Source organism: Myxocyprinus asiaticus, chromosome 1 (assembly GCF_019703515.2).
Source record: "Myxocyprinus asiaticus isolate MX2 ecotype Aquarium Trade chromosome 1, UBuf_Myxa_2, whole genome shotgun sequence".
NCBI classification, from domain to species: Eukaryota; Metazoa; Chordata; class Actinopteri; order Cypriniformes; family Catostomidae; genus Myxocyprinus; species Myxocyprinus asiaticus.
The window spans coordinates 7040937-7063096 of record NC_059344.1 but is presented as its reverse complement, the minus strand read 5'-3'; the positions used below and the strand labels follow the sequence as shown (position 1 = coordinate 7063096).

The 22160-nt window shown below is 42.8% G+C and overlaps 1 protein-coding gene across 1 annotated transcript in view; it reads right to left on the bottom strand.

Moving 5' to 3' along the window:
• Positions 1–12232: 12232 nt before the first annotated feature.
• LOC127448982 (ATP-sensitive inward rectifier potassium channel 10-like) overlaps positions 12233–22160 on the bottom strand; it is a 54088-nt gene continuing 44160 nt past the window's right edge. Inside the window, exon 6 of the mRNA XM_051712009.1 lies at positions 12233–14241. Within this exon, the coding sequence (XP_051567969.1) occupies positions 13838–14241 (404 nt within the window). The 3' untranslated portion in view covers positions 12233–13837. The remainder of the gene's footprint in view (positions 14242–22160) is intronic.

Below are 22160 nucleotides of genomic sequence, written 5' to 3'. Positions count from 1 at the left end.
AATATCGATAAATGAGTTTGTTTCCAAATTACATGATATTAAAGCTTGTTTAACAAAGGCCTGCAGAAATAGGTGTATAAAACATTATAATCTCTTTTGATAATCATACACCTGAAGCACAAATGCTAGCGCTGCAGCATTGTTTAACAGTTGGGTTGCTAGGAGACATCTCTAATGACAGTCAAACCCCTGCTAAGCTAACGGGAGCGTTGCAGTTCAGAATATCGGGGAATGGAATGCAGCATAACCGTGTACCCTGACAAAACGAAATTTATTGCAAGCAACATTTAAATCACAAATATTATTAGATAGATTTTTCCAGGTATTATAGACCTCCTTGGTAGATTCATATGAAAAATTATGATTTCTGAATGTCTGTTCGGGAGATGTTCATTTCACAAAACAGTCATGCTGCAGTTAAAATTTGGCTTGCTTGAGCATTAAGTGTCATTTCAAGTTCTGGCTTTCGTGCGTGGCTGTGTTTTTAAAATGTCAATAGGTATTACTAGTTAGCTGCGAAATAATGTATGATGCCCAAAGGCATAGGGTGTCTTATTCATTGTGAAACTGTGTTTTCTTAATGGCATGAATCACAGTGAAGGCCTGGACTTAAAATGCACGGCCCACCACTGCCCAACATACATCCCAGTGGTCAGACATTGAATAACAACAGACACACATATAAACAGACAGTCCAAAGAAAATACACGCTGACATAAAAAGACATAAAAAATTAACCAACAAAAAAGAAAAAGGGCTCCACATATTAATCAATTACATACATTCAATACAAACTGTCCCTCTCCACTGGTCCTCCCTGGCAACCCTCTAGGAAGGCCAAATAAGTGCCCCACTTCTTGCCATAAGCACCCAAACTGCCCAGCCGTCTATGCGACATCTTTTAAAAAGCCGCCACTCTGCCCAACTCGGTGCACACTCATGAACTGAGCTGACTTCCATCCCCCAAGAATCACCTTCCTGCCGATCATCACGCTGGTAAGGACCAAGTTTTTTATGTGTTTGTTCCCTACGTTAATACCCGCCCCATCACCCAAAATACAAAGTCTGGGGCAGAATAAAATATGAGTGCTCAAGACCTCACAGACATAACTCTGAACCCTCGACCAAAACTCTTGAATCTTAGTACAGGACCAAATGTGGTCTATGATTCCATCCTCCAACTGGCATCACAAGCAAGTAGGTGTGTATTTAAGGCCAAGCCTATAAAATCTAGAGGGAGTCCAATAAAACGATGCAGAATCTTAAATTGAATGAGGCGCACCCTATCATCCCTAGACATAGACTTGACATTTTTAAAAATCCTACCCCATTCTTCATCCTCCAGTCCTAAATTCAAATCTCTCCCATAACTTCTTAAGAGATGTTAAAACCCCATCCCCTAGACTCTGAATTAGCCAGGAATAGTAAGCTGAAGCCTTGTGACCCTTTCCAAAAGCAGCAAGCACCATTTCAAGAGTGTCTGCCACTTCAGGGGGCTGCGCACTACACCCAAAGGTGGTACAAAGTAGATGGCGCAGCTGTAAGTATCTGAAGAATTGAGATCTGGGAATCCCAAACCACTGTATTATATTTTCAAAGGGTCTCAATGCTCCATTTTCATACAGGTCATCCAGCGTAGCAACACCCTTCTCAATCCATTCTGTCTAGCAGAAAGGGGACTTGTTAATGCACAATTTAGGGTTTAACCAAATACTTGCAGCAACGTTCAGGTAAATGTCCGAACTGAACATGCGGGAAACTTTTGTCCACACTAAATACATGTGCGAGATAACGGGATGTGTCTTTACTTCTCCGGGCAGCTTGGTAGAAAGACTTTGTAATGGCAAGATAGGGGCAAGGACCTCCTGTTCAATAAAGAGCCAGGGAGGGGCTCTCTAAGGTGGAAGCGATCAATGTGGCAAATGTCTGAGACCAAAGCATAATAGTAAAATAAATTCTTGGGGAGACCTAACCCACCTTTGTCAATTGGCCTGTGTAACTTATTAAAATGCATCTGAGGACGTTTACCATTCCAGATAAAGGATTTAGCTGTACTATCAAATTGTTTAAAATAAAAGAGGGGAACTTCAATGGGGAGAGACTGTAGTAGGTAGTTGAAATCTGGAATACAATTTATTTTTATACATTTACCTTCCCAGTCATAGATAAATCCACATCGCTCAAAAACCTTTTTATTAAAGGTAATTCTTAATTAAAAATTAATTCTAACTAAAGCCAAAGCTTCGGATTTAGACCAATTGACTTTGTATCCTGAGAATTTGGAAAAGGAGTTAATAATTCTGTGGAGGCAAGGCATAGATCTAGAAGGGTCGGAGACGAATAATAAAATATCATCTGCGTAAAGCAGAAGCTTATGCGCCACACCTCCTGCCGTCACCCCTGGAAAATCATCCTCCTTTCTTATCGTGGCTGCTAATGGTTCCAGGGCAAGACAGAACAATAATGGGGAAAGATGGCAACCTTAATTGGGGGCAGGACCTTAATTACCTCGCCAGCAGATTTCACTGAGGGAATGGTAGAAAAAGACTCTCTCTGCTTTATATATCTAGCCAAAAGTTTTCCTGCTTTGTCCCCCGACTCAAAGTATGACTGTCTTGCCCTGAATAACCAAAACTCCACCTTCCGTGCCAAAACAGTATTATATCTATTATACTCGGATATGGTAGTGGGCGTTTCCTTTCTGACAAGTGCTGTAAGCGGTAGACCAATCACAACAGACTGGGACATCTGACCAATCAGAGCAGAGTAGGCTCTCTGAAAGGAGAAGTTTAGAATGAATCCTTTAGAACGGATCACTGAAGGAGTCATTTTTGACACTGGGAAAAAAAGGTAATGCAGCAATTTAAATTATGAGCAAATTAAAGTGTTTTTCGACCTTGGATGCATGTAAATCTATTGTATGAGACATTTAAAACAAAATTAGGCACGTTTAAAAACCATAATAGGTGTACTTTAATATTCCCTTCCAGCTCCATGAGTTCTCGTGCTTTGGATTTTTTGGTGAATGAGGCATACTGTATGATCCGGCCCCTAAAATCTGCCTTAGGTGCCTCCCAAGCCACAACCACAGAAGATAATGAGGAACAGTTGGTCTCCATAAAAACAATGATTTCAGCCTTTAACATTTCTTTTTCTCCATATGTGGCAACACCTCTAAACTCACCAGGGCATGATCTGAGACTAAGATGCTTCCAATTGAGCAGTCAACAACCGATGAAATGAGGGACTTAGATATAAAAAATAAAAAAAATCTATTCTAGAATAAATCTTATGGACTGATGAAAAAAATGTATAGTCCCTACCAGATGGGTTCAAAAGTCTCCAAATATCTGTAAGACCAAGATTTTTACACATACTCTGAGGCATCAATGTTGTTCTAGAGGGCTTACACATGTTTGCTTCACTATGATCAAGGACTGAATCCATCAAAAGATTAAAATCTCCTCCCAATATTATATCATGGTTTGCAACATCCCTTCAAGATCTATAAAAAGCCCTGATTGCGTTAGGTGCGTAAATATTAGCCAAAATCAACTTTTGCCCCTGTATTTCTGCTAAAACAATAATGACTCTTCCTAATTTATCTTTAATCTGTTTGAGACATTTGAATTGTAGATGTTTACTTATCAATGTAATGACTCCCTGCTCTTACTTGAGCCAGCACTAAAGAAAACATGTCCACCCCATATCTTCCCAAATTTGTCAGCTTCCTGCGGAGAAAGATGCGCTTCTTGAAGAAATACTATATCATATTTCTTATGTTTAAGAAAAGAAATAACCTTCCTTCTATTTATGGAGTGCCCCAACCCATTCACATTCCACGTGGAGTGAGACAGTCCACTCATATTAACATCTGACATTTTGACATGTTAGAAAAAAATAGATTGTGTGTCTAAAATAAAGTTATAAAGACCACATTTCCCATTAGTGCAACAATCAAACCCCAAACTCCCTCGAACCAAATAAACATCAAAAAGAAAAACGTGCACATTAACCCCGTGCACGACAGCGCCAACTGGCGTCCATCCCTCTAAACTCAAACAGTCCATGTACGCCTACAAGAGCCCCCGTGACAACTGTGCCGCCGGATTGCTCAAGTCCGGTGTTTCTATAAAAATTTTGTGAGACAGAATTACATACAGAAAATGATCTATAAAACAAACTCCCGCCAATATGCAGAATAAACACAAAGAACGTGAAGATTCATTCACAATACTGTATCAAAGGTGTGTTCCTCCACAAAACAAGCTCCAGCCTCTAGTGGAACCAGCAAAAAAAAAAAAAAAAAAAGCAGTCCAGTTTCCTCAGGCAGTCAAATGAATGTTCAGTGAGCAAAATACAAAACAAGCTCCAGCCTCTAGTGGAACTAGCATAAAAAAACAAACAAACAAAAAAGCGGTCCAGTTTCCTCAGGCAGATTACCTAATCCATCCAATGTCCTGCAAAAAATACTCCACAAAACAAACTCCAGCCAAATAGGAAGCATAAACACAAGGAACATGCAGATTCATCCACAACTGTCCCGATGGAGTTTTAGTCCATAAAACTAACTCCAGCCGCTAGGCGGAACCAGAACAAAAAGAAACAGAGCTTCCTCGGATGGTCAAACCTACTTGGAGGCACGTGAGAAACACACCATGACTTCCTCAATCCACTGATTTTATGAAAGACATTGCTTGTTGTGGGCATGTAACAATTTTGCAGCCATCCTTAGTATCTATTCTCAATTTGGATGGAAACATCAGTGCAAAAGCGATCCTCTGTCGATGCAAGAGATTCTTGAAGGAGTGTTACTACACAAAACAAACTCCAGCCGCTAGGCGGAACCAACACAGCAAGAAACAAAATGGTGCCCAGCTTCCTCAGACAGTCAAGTGTATGCTCAGCGAGACGAGCTCACTCAGGGGCCACATGAAAATCACCCCATTTACTCACCCCATTGTCTCTATGAAAGACAATGATTGTTGTGGACATGTAAATATTTTGCAGCCATCTTTAGTATCTATTCTCAGTTTGGCCGGAAACATCAGTGCAAAAGCGATCTTCCGTTGATGTAAGAGTTTCTTGCATTCCTTGTATCAATCACATTTCTCTCTTGTCAAATTTGCATAGTCTGGGAACAAGAAAATGTCTAAAATCCACAAGCTATTTCACAAATAAACTCTCAACTTTGCAACAACAGACTCTTGGCTTCACAATCAGTGCCCAGGCTCTCTCTCTCGTCTACTTGTGGTCTGGCTCTATTTATGCTGCTCTCCCCGTGCTCACTGAAATTAGAGACAGGTGTTAGACATAATTTAGCTCAGGTGTAAGCGCCCTTACCGCTTTCTCTCTCCTGTGAGATGCTTCACCACGCCCCCGCTGCCACATATCCCCACCGCCCGACTCAGGCCGGGGCGGCATCCGGCCTGCCTACCACTCCCCCCCCATTCCTGGAAAGGAAGTCGGCGACAGCCATCTGCGCCCCCGGTCTGTGGACCACCTTGAACTTAAACGGCTGAAGAGCCAGATACCAACGGGTGATCCGGGCGTTAGTATCTTTCATGCGGTGGAGCCACTGGAGTGGGGCGTGATCTGAGCAGAGGGTGAAGGCCCGCCCCAGCAGGTAGTATCGGAGAGTGAGGACTGCCCACTTGATGGCGAGACACTCCTTTTCCACGGTGCTGTACTTAGTTTCCCTTAAAGAGAGCTTACGGGTAATGTACAGCACCGGCGCTCCTCCCCCTCCACCACCTGCGAGAGTACGGCCCCCAGACCCCGGTCTGAAGCATCTGTCTGTAAAACAAAAGGGAGAGAGAAGTCAGGTGAATGTAACAGCGGCCCCCCGCAAAGTGCGGCTTTAACTTGCGTGAACACCCGTTGACACTGCTCCGTCCACTGGACCGGATCTGGAGCTCCCTTTTTAGTGAGATCAGTCAGCGGGCTGGTGACGTCCGAATAATTAGGCACGAACCTTCTATAATAGCCAGCCAGCCCCAGGAACTGTCTCACCCCCTTTTTGGTCTTGGGTCTTGGGCAGGTTGCAATCGCCGCTGTCTTGTCAATTTGGGGACGCACCTGCCCGTGGCCCAAGTGGAACCCCAGATACCGTACCTCCACCCGTCCAATCGCGCACTTCTTCGGGTTCGCTGTGAGTCCCGCTCGGCGCAGCGATCTCAGAACCGCCCTCAGATGTTGCATATGCCGCTGCCAATCATTGCTATAAATGATGATGTCGTCTAAATAGGCAGCGGCGTAAGCTGAATGTGGCCTGAGGATTCGGTCCATGAGACGCTGAAACGTAGCCGGGGCTCCAAACAAACCAAACGGAAGTGTCACAAATTGGTGTAATCCAAACCGTGTGGAGAAGGCGGTTTTCTCACGGGAAATTGGTGTCAAGGGGATCCTAACCCTTCGTCAAATCCAATGTCGAATAAAAACGAGCAGTGCCCAACCGATCGAGCAACTCATCAACGCGAGGCATTGGATATGCATCAAATTTAGACACCGCGTTGACTTTCCTGTAATCCACACAGAATCGTACAGACCCGTCGCTCTTAGGCACTAGAACAACTGGACTGGACCAATTGCTGTGGGATTCTTCTATTACCCCCATATCAAGCATCGCATCCAATTCTTCCTGAACAATTTTCTTTTTGTGTTCGGGTAGTCGGTAGGGGTGGCTACGTACCACCACCCCCGGCTCGGTCTCGATGTGGTGATGGATGAGGTTTGTACGTCCCGGTAGAGGGGAGAACACATCTGCAAACTCCTGTTGCAACTTAGCAACCTCCGCAAGTTGGCTCGGTGAGAGGTGGTCTCCGCAAGTGACTGGGGTGGACTGTTTATGTTTTGAACTCACCTCCGGTCCGAGCTCCGCCTCCGCCTCCGCCTTCAACCACTGTAGCCAACGTCACGGGGACCGCCTCCCTCCACAATTTTAGGAGATTGAGGTGGTATATTTGACGTGCGTCCCCTCTATCGGTTCGTTTAACCTCATAATCGAGATCTCCCACTCGTCGTGTGACCTCAAAGGGTCCTTGCCACTTGGCGAGTAATTTAGAGCTCGATGTGGGAAGCAATACAAGCACTTTATCTCCCGGTGCAAATTCCCTTAGCTGAGTTCCCCTGTCATACAGTCGGTGCTGTCGTTCTTGAGCTTGGAGCAAATTCTCCTGTGTTAGTTGCCCCAAGGTGTGGAGTTTTGCTCTAAGATCAAGAACGTACTGAATTTCATTTTTACTGTTTGAAGGTCCTTCCTCCCAGGCCTCTCGCATTACATCAAGCACGCCACGTGGGCGTCGCCCATACAGCAGCTCGAATGGGGAGAAGCCAGTCGAGGCTTGCGGGACCTCTCATACTGCAAATAACAGGGGGTCGAGCCATTTATCCCAATTTCTAGAATCATCGTGCACGAACTTACGAATCATGTTTTTGAGGGTTTTATTAAATCGTTCCACCAGGCCATCCGTTTGAGGATGGTATACACTGGTGCGAATCGATTTAATATTTAATAACTCGTACAGTTCGCGTAGTGTTCGTGACATAAATGTTGTGCCTTGATCGGTGAGGATTTCTTTCGGAATCCCCACCCGGGAGATTATTTTGAAGAGTGCCTCCGCAACACTGCGTGCTGAGATGTTGCGAAGAGGCACTGCTTCCGGATATCACGTTGCATAGTCCACTAGGACCAATACAAAGCAATGTCCGCGTGCTTACCGTTCTAATGGCCCGACGAGGTCCATTCCAATTCTCTCAAAGGGGACCTCGATCAGAGGGAGGGGGCGCAATGGCGCTTTTGGGGTGGCCGGTGGGTTAACCAGCTGGCATTTGCGGCATGCCGCACACCACCTGCGGACATCGCCGCCAATGCCCGGCCAATAGAAAAGGGCTATTAGACGGTTCAGTGTTTTCCTTTCTCCTAGATGACCTGCCATGGGATTATAATGAGCCGCCTGGAATACCATTTCCCGACGGCTCCTTGGAATCAAAAGTTGGGTTGTATACTCTTTGGTCCGAGTGTCCTGTGTCACTCGATACAACCGCTCATTTATAATTGCAAAATAGGGGTATGAAAGTGCGATGTCAGGCTGGAGTCGTTGACCATCGATGACTCTCACTTGGTCAAAGGCGTGTTTGAGGGTTTCGTCTCGCGACTGCTCCAAAGGGAAATCCCCGTCAGGGAATTCCCTGAGAAGGGGAGGGGCTGCAGCCTCTCCCTCTCTCTCGTCATCATGACGTGGAGCTGTCGAGGACAGCCCCGGCTCCGCCTCCCCTGCCAGAGCATCGCACATCACACATCTCCCTATTTTCACACAGGACCCATCCGCGCAAATTCTCTTTAATAAAACTCTAAAATCAGGCCAATCAGTCCCCAAAATCAGCGGATGGGTGAGGCGGGAACTAACCGCAGCCTCCACTCTATGCTTTTTCCCCCGAAATTTAATTGTCAGGGTCACCACTGGATACTTATGAATATCCCCGTGTACACACTTCACCTTCACCGTTTCAGTTGTGACCAATGCCTCGGGATGAACCAAGCGTTGGTGGATAGTGGTTTGATTACACCCGGTGTCCACCAACGCTTGGTGAGTACCCCCCTTGACACTTACCGGTATCCGGTACGCTCCGGCCCGGTCGGGGGCAGCCTGTGGGAGGTCAGAGACCCACACCACTGTCCCCAGCTCCATCAGAGGGCACTGATCTCGGAAGTGGCCCGGGTCTCCGCATCTCCGGCAGGCCGGCCCAGGCGCTACGCCCGAACTTGCGTCGGCAGGCGCCCCCCCCTGAGGGGGAGAGCGGCGGGGCATTGGTATAGGGGAAAGTGATGCCTCCCACACCCAGGGAACTGGTCTCCGTGGCTGAAGTCCTCCTCGTCTGCATGGGGCAGGAACGGGACCTGCAGAGAGAGCAGAATGAGAGGAGATAGGGGAGGGGAATGAGACGGGGGAAGAGAGAGAGAGAGGGAGGGCTCTTCCGCCCTCGGGATCACCACCATGTGGTCCTCCGCAAGCCGGATAGCTTCCTCCAGCGACGCCGGGCGGTGGCACTGGACCCACTCCGCCGTCCCTTTTGGCAGTTGTCGTATTAATTGCTCCAGTACCACCTGGTCAATGATCGCGTCGACGCCGCGGTCCCCCACTAGCAACCATCTTCGGCAGGCGTCGCGGAGCCGCTGGGTGAAGGCAAACGGGCGGTCGGAGTTCTCCAACTTCAGGCTCCGGAAGAGCTGACGACTTTCTTCCGGACTCCGACCAACCCGTTGCAGAATGGCCTTTTTTAAGTCTTCGTAGGCCAGGAGGCTCATCGCTGGTAGTTGTTGAGCCGCAAGCTGGGCTTCCCCGGACAGTAGCGGAATGAGTCGGGCCGCCCACTGGTCAAGTGGCCAGCCCCAGATCTCAGCAGTGCGTTCAAAGAGATCCAGGAATGCCTCTGGGTCGTCCGCCGCCCCCATCTTTTGTAACGCAGGTGGGGGTAACGGCGTGTGGGTGTCCGGGGTCGCGGCTGGGGCTGCCTCCTGGCTGAGAAGGCTCCGGATTGCCTGTCGGTCCTCTGCTTGAGTGCGCATGAGCTCCACAAACCGGCAGTCTTGATCTTGCTAAAGCTCAAGCAGGGATTGCTGGTAGCCCCGATGTAGGCCAGCGAGGGTCTGGAGGATCTCCACCAACTGGGAGGACTCTATGGGACGACTTCCATCCATTTTCAACCAAACTTCAGTCCCGGGTTTCTGCACCAGTGTAAAGAGGAAACGAGAAGCAGCTTTTCCTGGTTCAGGTAAGCGTTTATTTTCCTTACTGCAGTCAACACAGTCTTTCAAGGCTTTTGCGCTGTTCAATAATGCAGTCTAAAATCCACAAGCTATTTCACAAATAAACTCTCAACTTTGCAACAACAGACTCTTGGCTTCACAATCAGTGCCCAGGCTTTCTCTCTCATCTACTTGCGGTCTGGCTCTATTTATGCCGCTCTCCCCGTGCTCACTGAAATTAGAGACAGGTGTTAGACATAATTTAGCTCAGGTGTAAGCGCCCTTACCGCTTTCTCTCTCCGGAGAGATGCTTGACCACGCCCTTGCTGCCACACAGCTAATTCCCTCTACGATGACTCCAGATAATCGATCCACCTCTCGACATCCCCGATTCTTGTAACCAACTCAGAGAATTTCGTTTCCATCTCAATAATCGATTGACGTATTACAGCAAGATCCTCTAATTCAGCAACAACTTTCTGGATTTCTCTGGATTTCGCTGGATTTCTCCCACCGCACCATCCAAACCGAGTCCCTGATCTGCGACCTTGTCTGAGGTATCAGCTTGAGCACGTAAGTGTCTTTTAATATCTCCAGAGCCCGAGGTTTTGAATTCTTTGCCATGTTGACTTCAAAGAACAGATATGTAGTAGGGTGTATTGAATTTTACTGGTTTATGACATAAAAATAATTAAAAACAAGCAATGTGCGCAGAGTTCGCTGTTTACACGTCCACTCCTCGCATGGCGTCACGTGGAACTGAGCACGTAAGTGTCTTTTAATGTCTCCAGAGCCAGAGGATTTTTAATTCTTTGACATGTTGTCTTCCTAGAACAGTTATGGATCAGGGTGTATCGAATCTCACCGGTTTATATCATTAAAAGTATCAAAACTAGCCAAGTGCACAGAGCTCACCGTTCACACCTCCAAACCTTGCATGGCGTCACGTGACTCCCTCGAAAATATCTCATTATTAAATAAATATTTTTCTCCAAAATATGTTGGTCACAATTAGTGGCACCCCTAGAAATTATTATGAGTAAAATATATCTGAAGTATATTCCCATTCATATTTTAAAAAGTTAGTACACCTGGGTGACTAGGAACATGAAATTGTTCAGCCATGACTTCATGTTTCACAGGGGTATAAATATGAGGTAACACACAGGCCAAATTCCCTTAATCATCAATCACAGTGGGTTAGACTAAAGAACATCATTCTGATGTGCTGCAAAAGATTATTGAGCTTCACAAAATGGGAAGTGGCTGTAAGAAAATAGCCAAAGCATTGGAAATGCCCATCTCCACCACCAGGGCAATAATTAACAAGTTCCAATCAACTGGAGATCTTAAGAATCGGCCTTGAAAAGGAGGTGTGTCTATATTGTCTCCACACACAGTTAGGAGGATGGTTCAAGTGGCCAAAGAGTCGCCAAGGATCACAGCTGGAGAATTGTAGAAATTAGTTGGGTCTTGGGGTCAGAAAGTCTCAAAAAAATAAAAAAAAATATCAGACATCACCTACATCACAAGTTGATGAGAGGGTTTCAAGAAAAAAGCCTCTGCTGTCATCCAACAACAAACTCAAGTGTCTTCAGTTTGCCACACACTACTGGAACTTCAAATGTGACCAGGTTCTATGGTCAGATGAAACAAAAAAAGAGCTTTTTGGCAGCAAACACCAGAGATGGGTTTGGCACACACAGAGACGAAGAAGTACCCAATGCCCACGGTTAAATGTGGTGCTGGATCTTTAATGTTGTGGGGCTGTTTTTCTGCCAGAAGTCCTGGACATCTTGTTTGGATACATGGCATCATGGACTCTATCATATACCAACAGGTAAAAAATCAAAACCTGGCTGCCTCTGTCAGAAAGCTTACAATGGGCCCTTGTTTGATCTACCAGCAGGAAAATGATCCAAAACAAACATCAAAATCAACACAAAAATGCTTCACTCACCACAAAATCAAGGTTCTGCCATGGCCATCCAAGTCCCCTGACCTGAACCCCATAGAACATTTGTGGGGTGAACTGAAGAGGAGAGTCCACCAATATGGACCTCTGAATTTGAAGGATCTGTAGAGATTCTGTATGGAGGAATGGTCTCAGATCCCTTGCCAGGTGTTCTCCAACCTCATTACGCATTATAAGAGAAGACTCAGAGCTATTATCTTGGCAAAGGGAGGTTGCAAAAAGTATTGAATAAAAGGGTGCCAATAATTATGGCCAATGCGTTTTGGAGAAATATATTTATTTAATAATGAGATATTTCCCCTGTTTCAATTGTTTTAATTCAATTAAAGGTTAGATTTTTGTGATTTGTTTGAATGAAAGATCACATGGACAAACAATGCAGTTTTTTTCACAGCCTTCTTAGCTCATATTCACCAAGGGTGCCAATATTTTTGGCCACAACTGTAACTGTGTTTTAGCATTCTTGCACTCTTCATTATCCACATTGATAAGATCATCTTGTGACTACTTCAAAATGTCTCATTTATTAAAAACAGTCATTGGAGATCATTAGCAGTTAGAGTGATGAAAGTCCAGTTTTTGAAAGCGAATCCTGACTGAACACAAAAACATACAGTTCCCTACAGCCACAGTTTAAGACAGGCAAAATGTGCCAAGTCATTCTTTTTCAACAAACAACAAATATCAACAATATAGTAGTAGTAGTAATAATAATAATTATTAATAATAATAATTACATTTATGTTGTAGGCACGTTGAATATATAAATTCAAAATACATTCTTTCACTCTTCTTCATTTAACATGAAAAAATCAGAGCAAGTACAGTTAAGCTGGACCCAAAGAAAGTATCAAAAATAAACCCTCCTCGTAGAGTTAAAGTGCTTTTAGTATTGTTAACAAACATCAATATGTTTATTCCAGTGAGAAAAGATAAACTATGGAGGGGGAGAAAAATTCTAAATAGATATTTACCCAAAATAGTTCTATACTGGCACTGTTAGACACAAATATAGATAAATAAAAAAATCATAAACTGTAGATGGATTCCAATGTAGTCTAAGATGTGCACAAGTTATTTACAATAATCTAAAAGTTGTACCTTTGCTTTATCATTGACTACATTGTTTAAATATTATTCCAGTTTATTCCAGTCTATTCTATTCCATTCTTCAGACTGTTGTAATCCTGAAATCTTAAGCAAAAAGACTTCCACATGTTTATAAAAATCAGTTATTGTCCATCAATCACACTTCTAGATCTTCTCAACTGTCTCAAATTTGTGCCACTGCTTTTCTTGGCCACAAGATGGGGATACAGTCCTTCGCAGTGAACAGGTCCATCTTATGAGTGTGTGTGTGTGTGTGTGTGTGTGTGTGTGTGTGTGTGTGTGTGTGTGTGAGTGTGCATGATCAGTTTTGTCATGAGTGAAGTAGCTGATCTATCTTGAATCATCATTTGATTCCACATGGTCTAATAGTTTAGTTGTTTACAGTATTTCACATTTACTGTCTCTTGTTATGTTCGGAATGGAATACTAGCATACTTACTACCTATGCTTTGTGCACACTGTGCAGTAAACATTTATTTTTATTTTTTAAGTAAAACATTATGCAATAATAAATGTTTCAAACATTGCATGTATTTTGCAGTGACTTGCTCTCAGTTATCTCGGAAATACTGTAAATATGGTTATTTATAAAAGTAAAACTCATCAAACTAAAAGGAAGTTCAAGTCAAGTTCACTGCATGGTGCTTTTTACACATTTTGTCAAATGTAGTAGATCATCCGGGTATTCTATGCATACAGAAAATTTGCATAGTATGAACTGTATTCATATTGTATGCTGCAGAAATAGTAGGAGTTGTTGTATAGTGGTATTCTATTCCGAACATAGATATTTCTGTATCTCTCTCTCTCTCTTCTTGTGCCCTCCCCTTCTTTATTTCATGTATTTCAGCACTAGCCAACTCTCTTGGCATGCTGCCTGGCAAAACAGGTAAGCTCAGTGGCATAAAAAAAAGTTGGCTAACACTGAATCAAACAAGTGCTCTGGCAATTTATCTTCATCAGACCCCTTCTTCAGCCCTCCATAGTTTTCTGTTTTTTTCTCTCTAGACATTACTAATACGGACGCTAAGCTGGTCTCGAACCCGCCCCCTATCCCGCCCCCTTTCTTCCCGGTAACTCTCCTCCAGTCTCATCTTCTCGGTATCCGGCCCTTGGTCTCCACCGCCTCCACTGCCTTGGTGATGGGGTGAATGGGTGTTGGGAGGTGGAGCTTGTTTAAATAGGGGCGGGGTCTTGGTCTTGGCAACCTTGTCAAAGAAGGCAAAATCAGCTACATACTTTCCGGAGGGGGAGAGGGAGATGACAGGAGGGAACTCGTAGCCCCACAGGATCTCATCAGGCAAGTAGGAGGTGCGCACCTGGCAGGTGGCCGAGGTTGGCTCCACAGTAGCGCTCATGATTACAAGCAGTTCAAAGTCAGCCAGCTCTGGATCTGTCCATCCACCACCTAGAAACAAAACATGCATAGAGAGAGACTTCATAAATTCAGTAGCGTAACTGCCCTTAATAACGTGCTTCATATTCCCGTGAGGAGCATAATAACTTTGACCTTACTGAAGACTTTTTCTGACACTAAAGATGTTAGAAGGTTAGCCTCAGTCACCATTCACTTTCATTGCATATTTTTTCCATACAATAAAAGTGAATGATGATCGATGCTAACGTTCTGCCTAACGTCTCTTTTTGTGTTTCACTCACCAGTCATTTTCTCACTTTAACTTCTGAATTTCTCTAAGTTCTACCACAAGATATTTGTGTGAGGAACATTATATGCTTCTGGGAAAGAGCAACAGGGCCATTCTGTGTCCCTGGCTGAAAAGTTTGTTTTTGTTGTTGTTTATTTATTTATTTTGTTACTGGTGAAAGAAATACATTGATGATGATAAAAGACAAAATATTAAATGCCATGGATGACTATTTACCAAGAAATCCATAATTTTGTATAGGGGTGTCAAACGTTTAGTGCAAAACTTAAAATAGCCTTATAAATGAGACAGTGTCATTATTTTATTTTTACAAAAAGGTAGGTAGGTAGGTACATTACTAAAGTCAGCACCCCTTATTGCATTAAATACCAAAATTGCAAGTCCAAAAAAAAAAAAAAAAAAATAAAACATCAACACTTTTTGTTCTTTTTCCAAAGGTATATCCTATAACTCCAAAAATGCCTATAACTCCTACCTATCTTAACCACTTGAGACCTGAGCGTGACTGCTGTGTGCATTTTTCATTTCCCTTTTGATTTGTAACTAGTAGCACCTAATAAACCTAATATATATAAAAAATAAATAAATAAAAAGAAATCTAGAGCAAATAGTTTTTCTGAAAATTGATGTCCACATATTTGGACAGTGGGACTTAGTTGTGAAATTTATAATAATACCAAGCTATAGAAAGTCAGATTGTTTTTTATTTTTTTATTTTTTTATCAAATTGTTTATTATGTTTCCAGAAGTGTTGGTTATTCATGTTTTTGAGACATAACAGACATTACAGCTGATTTTCTGTAAAGCTGCTTTGGAACATTGTGTAATGGGAAAAGCACAAATAAAAAAACTGTACAATTAAAAATAATTTGACTTGATTTGACTTATGCTATAATGTGTTTTTTTACTTTGCCAACAAAATCTCAATGTTTTCTCTTTGCACTGTCAAACAAACAAGTGATAGCCAGTGTTGAAGCATTTTACCAATCAGAAATTAGCAAAAATATTTCTGATTCAAAATAATGGCCAGCATCGTCCAATCACTGCCAACCTAGTTAAAATAAAATTATACATAATCAGTTCTGAATCTATGTACTGATTACCATTGTCCAATGTGTGCCAAACATGTTGAGTGGTCCAAACATCATCTGCAGCAAAACTAAAAAACTTTTGGTCTGATTTTAGGTGTGAATCCACTTGGCTGCATAAAAAAGCTATAGAATGCTGTAACGTTGTTGCTGGCACTGGCAATGATGAAGACGATGATGATGAAGTAAAGAACCCAAGTGCAAATTTATTAACAAAAGTGAAATCCAAAAACCCTAACTACAAACGTAAACAAAAAACATGAACTTGACTTTAACTTGACATAAACTTGAAAACACAACCAAAGTTACTTTCAACAATACCTGACAATGGACCATGGAAAACATGAGGGTTAAATACATGACATGGGAGAACAAATGACAAAGATAACCAATAAACACAAAGAACTCTAAACAAGATAACAAGACAATCAATCAATGAAAACAAGACACATGAACATGGATGGAAACATGAAATCACATAACAAGGGAACCACATGACATGAAACAGGAAATAGAAATTTCAAAATAAAAGACATGAAAAACATGAACCAACAAAATACACATGACATATCCCCCCCACTAAAGGGCGGCTCCCGACACCCCAAAACATGAAGCAACACATAAAACATGGCATAAACCCAAAGTTCTGTAGGGAGCTTGGGGGGGAGGGGTCTTGAAGCATGGCTTGGCAAGACAAGGTGTGGAGCATGGGATCAGGGCAACGTCTGTGGAAGGTGGAGCCATGAGAGATTCGAGGGGCGGAGTCTTGAGACTTGAGGGGCAGAGCCATGGAAGGCAGAGCTGTGAGAGACTTGAAGGGTGACACCATGGAACTTGGTGCCCGGAGAGTAGCCGACGACTCGAAGGACCATGGTGGAGGTTCGGACAACCGAGGTAGTGCCCAAGGCTCGGAGGACCGAGGTGGAGCTGGGGGATCGGAGGACAGAGGCAGAGCCGGGGGAACTGAGGACCAAGGCGGAGCCGTAGGGAAGGAGGTTCCCAGTGGAGCCGCAGGCTCGGATTGACGAAGCGTAGCTGTGGGATTGGAGAGCTCAGGCGGAGCCAGGTGACCGACTGACCAAGGCGGAGCTGGAAGGACGAGGGACCCCGGTGAAGCCGATTGGCCGAAGGACCACGGTGGAGCCAAAGGGACATAAAGCCAAGGTGAGACTGAAGGCTCGGAGAACCAAGGCGGAGTCCAGGGCTCGGAGGGTCTAGGCAAATTCAGAGGGTCGGAAGTTCAACTTGCCTGATCTTTAGGAAACCCATAAGGTGGGTACAAGAGCGGGAACCATCTCCAGGTCCAATAGCTCAGATGTGGCTATGACATGGCGTGGAACAGACTCAGGCATGGCCGTGACATGGTATAGGCAGGCTCAGGCGTGGCTGTGACGTGACATGGAGCAGGCTCAGCGTGGCTGTGACGTGACATGGAGCAGGCTCAGGCGTGGCTGTGACATGGATTGGAGCAGGCTGAGGCGTTGCTGTGACATGGCATGGAGCAGGCTGAGGCATTGCTGTGACATGGCATTGAGCAGGCTGAGGATCCAGGGCAAAAGATGCCGCTAGCTCAGCGACCATGACGAGGAACTCTGGCTTGGCGCCCATGTCATGGAACACTGGCTCGGTGGCCATGTTGTGGAACTCTGGCTCGGCGGCCATGACGTGGAACTCTGGTTCGGCATCCGCCTCCCCCACAGTGAACGTGGAACCAATAATCTGCAGGGCGAGGTCGATATATTGAGCCAGGCTGTGGGTACTCTGACCACCTGGCATCAGAGAAGAGATGGGCCTATTCAGTCCAATCGGAAACAGTCCTTGAGAGCCACCTCATTAAAATCCACCCTGCAGGCCAAAGCACAGAATTCCTCCACATAATCCTCCAGGGGACGATTCCCCTGGTGAAGTCGAAGAAGCTGAATTGCTGGGTTCATATTGTGTTGGTCAGGTATTCTGTAACATTGTTGCAAGCACTAGCAATGACGAAGATGATGAAGTAAAGAACCCAAGTGCAAATTTATTAACAAAAGTGAAATCCAAAAACCCTAACTACAAACGTAAACAAAAAACATGAACTTGACTTTAACTTGACATAAACTTGAAAACACAACCAAAGTTACTTTCAACAATACCTGATAATGGACCATGGAAAACATGAGGGTTAAATACATGACATGGGAGAACAAATGACAAAGATAACCAATAAACACAAAGAACTCTAAACAAGATAACAAGACAATCAATCAATGAAAACAAGACACATGAACATGGAATCATCAAACATGAAACATGGAATGGAATCATCAAACATGAAATGGAATCATCAAACACAGAACATGGAATCATCAAACATGAAATCACATGACAAGGGAACCACATGAGATGAAACAGGAATTAGAAATTTCAAAATAAAAGACATGAGAAACATGAACCAACAAAATACACATGACAGATGCTCCCTTGCTCCCTATTTATTGAATGACTTCCAGTGTGCTGTCTGTCTGCACTGGTCTCAGAACAGTTCAAAATGCTCCTTATTTTTATCCTAACTCCATATAAACCCTCTGAAAGCAACTTTTTTTTTCTCAATGTGAAAATACACAGTAAATATAGGATTTCTAATGAAAAACTAGCGCTATTTTCCAGCATTGTGTATAACAGCATGCCATTTTGCAATAAATCGCTCAAATAAAAAGAAAATAGCATATCGGACGAAACTAGAGACTTTTGTTGGCGTTTCTTCCAAAGACAAACTCCACTGTGTTCAGCACCATGTTGTTTTGTCATATAACTCGGTACGTCGAAAGTTTAACATTTTACTGACAGCCCAGAGTCTTCTGATCTGAGATCAGTCTGTTTAAATTCATTTAAATTATGCACTGCATATTGCGAAGCCAAAATACAACCATGCAGAAGGACGCAGGGTCATAATTAACATTTTCACTAATAACTCTTGAACCATAAGAGCTAGAATATTTTTTTTTCTCTGAATCCTTCATTGCCTCAAGCTGAAATGGTCATAGACTTCCATTTCTGTGTAAAAAATGTATCCCACTTTGATTTTTTATTGGAAACATTTTGTTTTTCTTACTCTTCTTTCTTCTCTTTCTTACTCGCCAGACTCGTTTGACTGATCCAGTTGAATTTTGGTAAGTAACATTGATGCTCCTGAAAAATTATCGTTCATTTAATTGTAATTTTTTTTTACCTGTAGCTTTGCTAAAAATCATAGACAATTTTCTGTCTTTGACCCCCATCTACAAAATTATGTATTACTCTTATTACACTTATAAATATTGATTCATGGCATTTCATTTATGCTTATTTTTCTTCAGCATGAACATGATCAAAAATTTCTCCTTTTGTGTTTCACAGAATAAGGAAATTCATAAGCACATTAATTCATATTTTTTAATTTAGACAGAATTTTTATTTTTAGGTGAACTATTTCTTAAAATATTATGCAAAGTAGATTGTGTATTATAATCCAGACAAAAAGGCAATATAACAGGTTAATTAAAAACACATTATGTGAAGGCACACGTATTGCTCATTCCATAAATGCACAGAATTATGAATACCCCTTGTAAACATGCCATTCACCCACTGACACATACACTCACACACACACCTGCATCAACATCCCACATTCAGAGCGAGAGACGGTCATCTGTGAAAACAGTCCTTCCTTTAACCCAGAGCAAGTTCTGCATTCTGGAAGCAAAAACATGGGGTTTCATAACTCACAAACACACACATTCACTTTATCATGCTCACAATTATTCTGCAAAGTGTTTCTAAGATTAATACACAGACCACACACAAACACACTGTACATATACAGAAAGACGCATCCTATATCATCAAATCCTAATAAATTCAAACCATAATGCAAATAAATATGTTAATGATACAGATATGCCTAGTGCTGGGGAAGCTGCTTTGAAAGTGTAGCTTGTAAAGCTACTCATAATTTAAAATCATTAAACTTCAAACTTTTGTAAAAGTAGTACACTACATGTATACTAATGGAAATTTGATAGTACTTTATTTTACTGTAATGTTCTAAATTTACGTACTACATAATTACAACAACTACAGTAATTACTAGGTACTAACCCTATACATAACCCCAACCCTAACCTTAACCCATATTAAGTACATGTAGTGACCCAATATTGCTCAGTACTTTCTTGGGTAAGTACACTGTAAGTATACTGAAAGTACACATACTGTAAAATAAAGTGCAACTGGAAATTTGCTCACCCCATTAAAGCTGCATTAAACACAGGGGCAATATCTTTTTAAATATAACTATCAGATGATGTTTTTTTATTCTCACTTTGCAATGAGAGCAGTATTTATCTGGCACAACACAATGTGTCTCACTTAGGGTGAAAGTATAAAAAATATATTTAAACCATATTAAATTAACTATCCAATTGAACTGATTGAATAAACTTATTTAGACTTACCATTACTTCATATGAAAGAGAGAGAGATATAAGATTTTCAGAGAGTGTGTTTGATTATTGTCTATTAACATCATATTATAAAATAAATATTCGTGTATATTTTCTATCGATCGTGGCAGCAGTAATTCAGCAAATCGAATTCATTCTTAATAAATTCCCCCAAGTAACGCTTTCAAAACATTCATTAAAACCAACGTTTTTTGAGCCATATGACATGACAACTTGTGCCTCAATCAACTGCAGCCTTTTTTTTTTGCATCTGCAGTAGTGCAGAAATTTCACATAGGGGGTATTTACACTTGGTCACTTCATGCATTTTTACTGATCGGATTGCTAAGCAGATTCCATTTACTCTTGGCCACATACAGTAAATTTGTCTCTGCCAAATGGATATAATTCTGATCTGCTTCGGTGGAGAGTTGTACTTATGGTATTTGAGCATTTGTACATTGTTTTTAAATGCTACCAGGAGATGTTGTAGAACGGGCCTCATTCATGAAACACGAGCAGAACAAATTGTTAGTTGGTACGAAGGTTATACGTAATACGTTATTGAGGGACTCTAATGCAGTCATGGAACACTTTTCCCATCAAATGATTGCCTTGCACACCAACCGCACAATTGGGGCAAAAAGATGCAGAACTAGGTTGTTTTATCCAAAAAAAATTATAATAATATTACCATCTAACATGACTGGTTTGACCATTTTTACATTTGATATGAGCTCTATAATTTAGGTTTCACTGTTTCAATAAAGGCATCGATATATCGCGTTCAGTTGATATCACATGGTCTATGTTAATGCTATTAAACTTATAAATAAACATGCCATGGGCAGGTGTGTACAAGATACAATGGAAAAATAGAAAAAGCCTGCACACTGTCGTAGCTTGCAAATCTTTGTTAGCTTGCAGAGTTTTTGTCAAAGACCTTCTTCAGGCAGTCTGTTAATTTCTCTGAAAATTTTTCCAGTTGCAAGGGAGGTACTGTATATCACTATTACCATCATGATTTACCCAAGGATTTTCACCGATGATGCTGGTGATATGGTCAAATGAGCCAAATAAAGTTGATGGTGGTGTACTCCTGAACTGCTAAATTCTTTACGCTTAAGCTTCAAGTCAAATCATTTTTCTTGACCAACTGAACTCTTTAATTCACAAAAGAACTTCTGATGACAGGAAGAACATGCTCAGATGTACAGGTAAATGTCTACCTGCTGGGCATTACTGCCTGCCGCACCTCCGCTGATGCCTTCAGTTGTCCAACTACGGGTCATCAGCCGGAAGCCACCTATCACGTATGTTTCGCCCCATTAATCCCGGAACATCTCCTAGTGGTAAGGCCTCGGTCAGGGACGTCTCCCTGCCACCCCCGCAGCTGGACACCAGATCCTTTCGACTGCCTCTCGTTCTTGCTTTCCCATCAAGACATACCATACAACCAATGCCCCACCCCATGAGCAGACCTACCCTACAACCAAGGCCTCTACTCTATTAGTAAAAACACAAGCCATCAATCTCTGCCTACCACTCATCCAGTCCTTATCCTTAAACCAATCCTCCAACAGATTAAGTAGGAGAGCGACGTGAGAGGCGAGCCATGAGACTGCGTCAATCGCCCCTCCAATGCTTAGCTTGGCCTGGTTTTGCTCCCCCACTCGATCTCTCTCCAGAAACCCCTGGATAAGAACCGAGTGGGTTAGCTGAAATAATTCCTCCCCAACCCTTTCCTCTTCTACATGCTACCTCACCACATATCGCAATTGTTCCCTATTCCTACTTTCTCACTGCTGCACACCCCACTTTTTATCCTTCCTTCTTGGCCATAGTCAGAAGCTCCCTTTTTCTGCTTCCTCTGTCATTTCCTTCAGATTTTTCTTCAATGCTTATTCAAAGATTCCAGTGTTTTACAACAGGTGCTGCATTGATGTTCCAATAAACCCTCGAAACCTGACCTCCACAGGGTATGTGGCAGTCCTCTCATAGGCTGACTCCAGTCCCTCTTCCCATGGGAAAGTAAGTTCAATCATTATGACTTTCTTAGCTGATACCGACCATAACACTATGTCCAGCCTTAAGGAGTTAATGGCAATC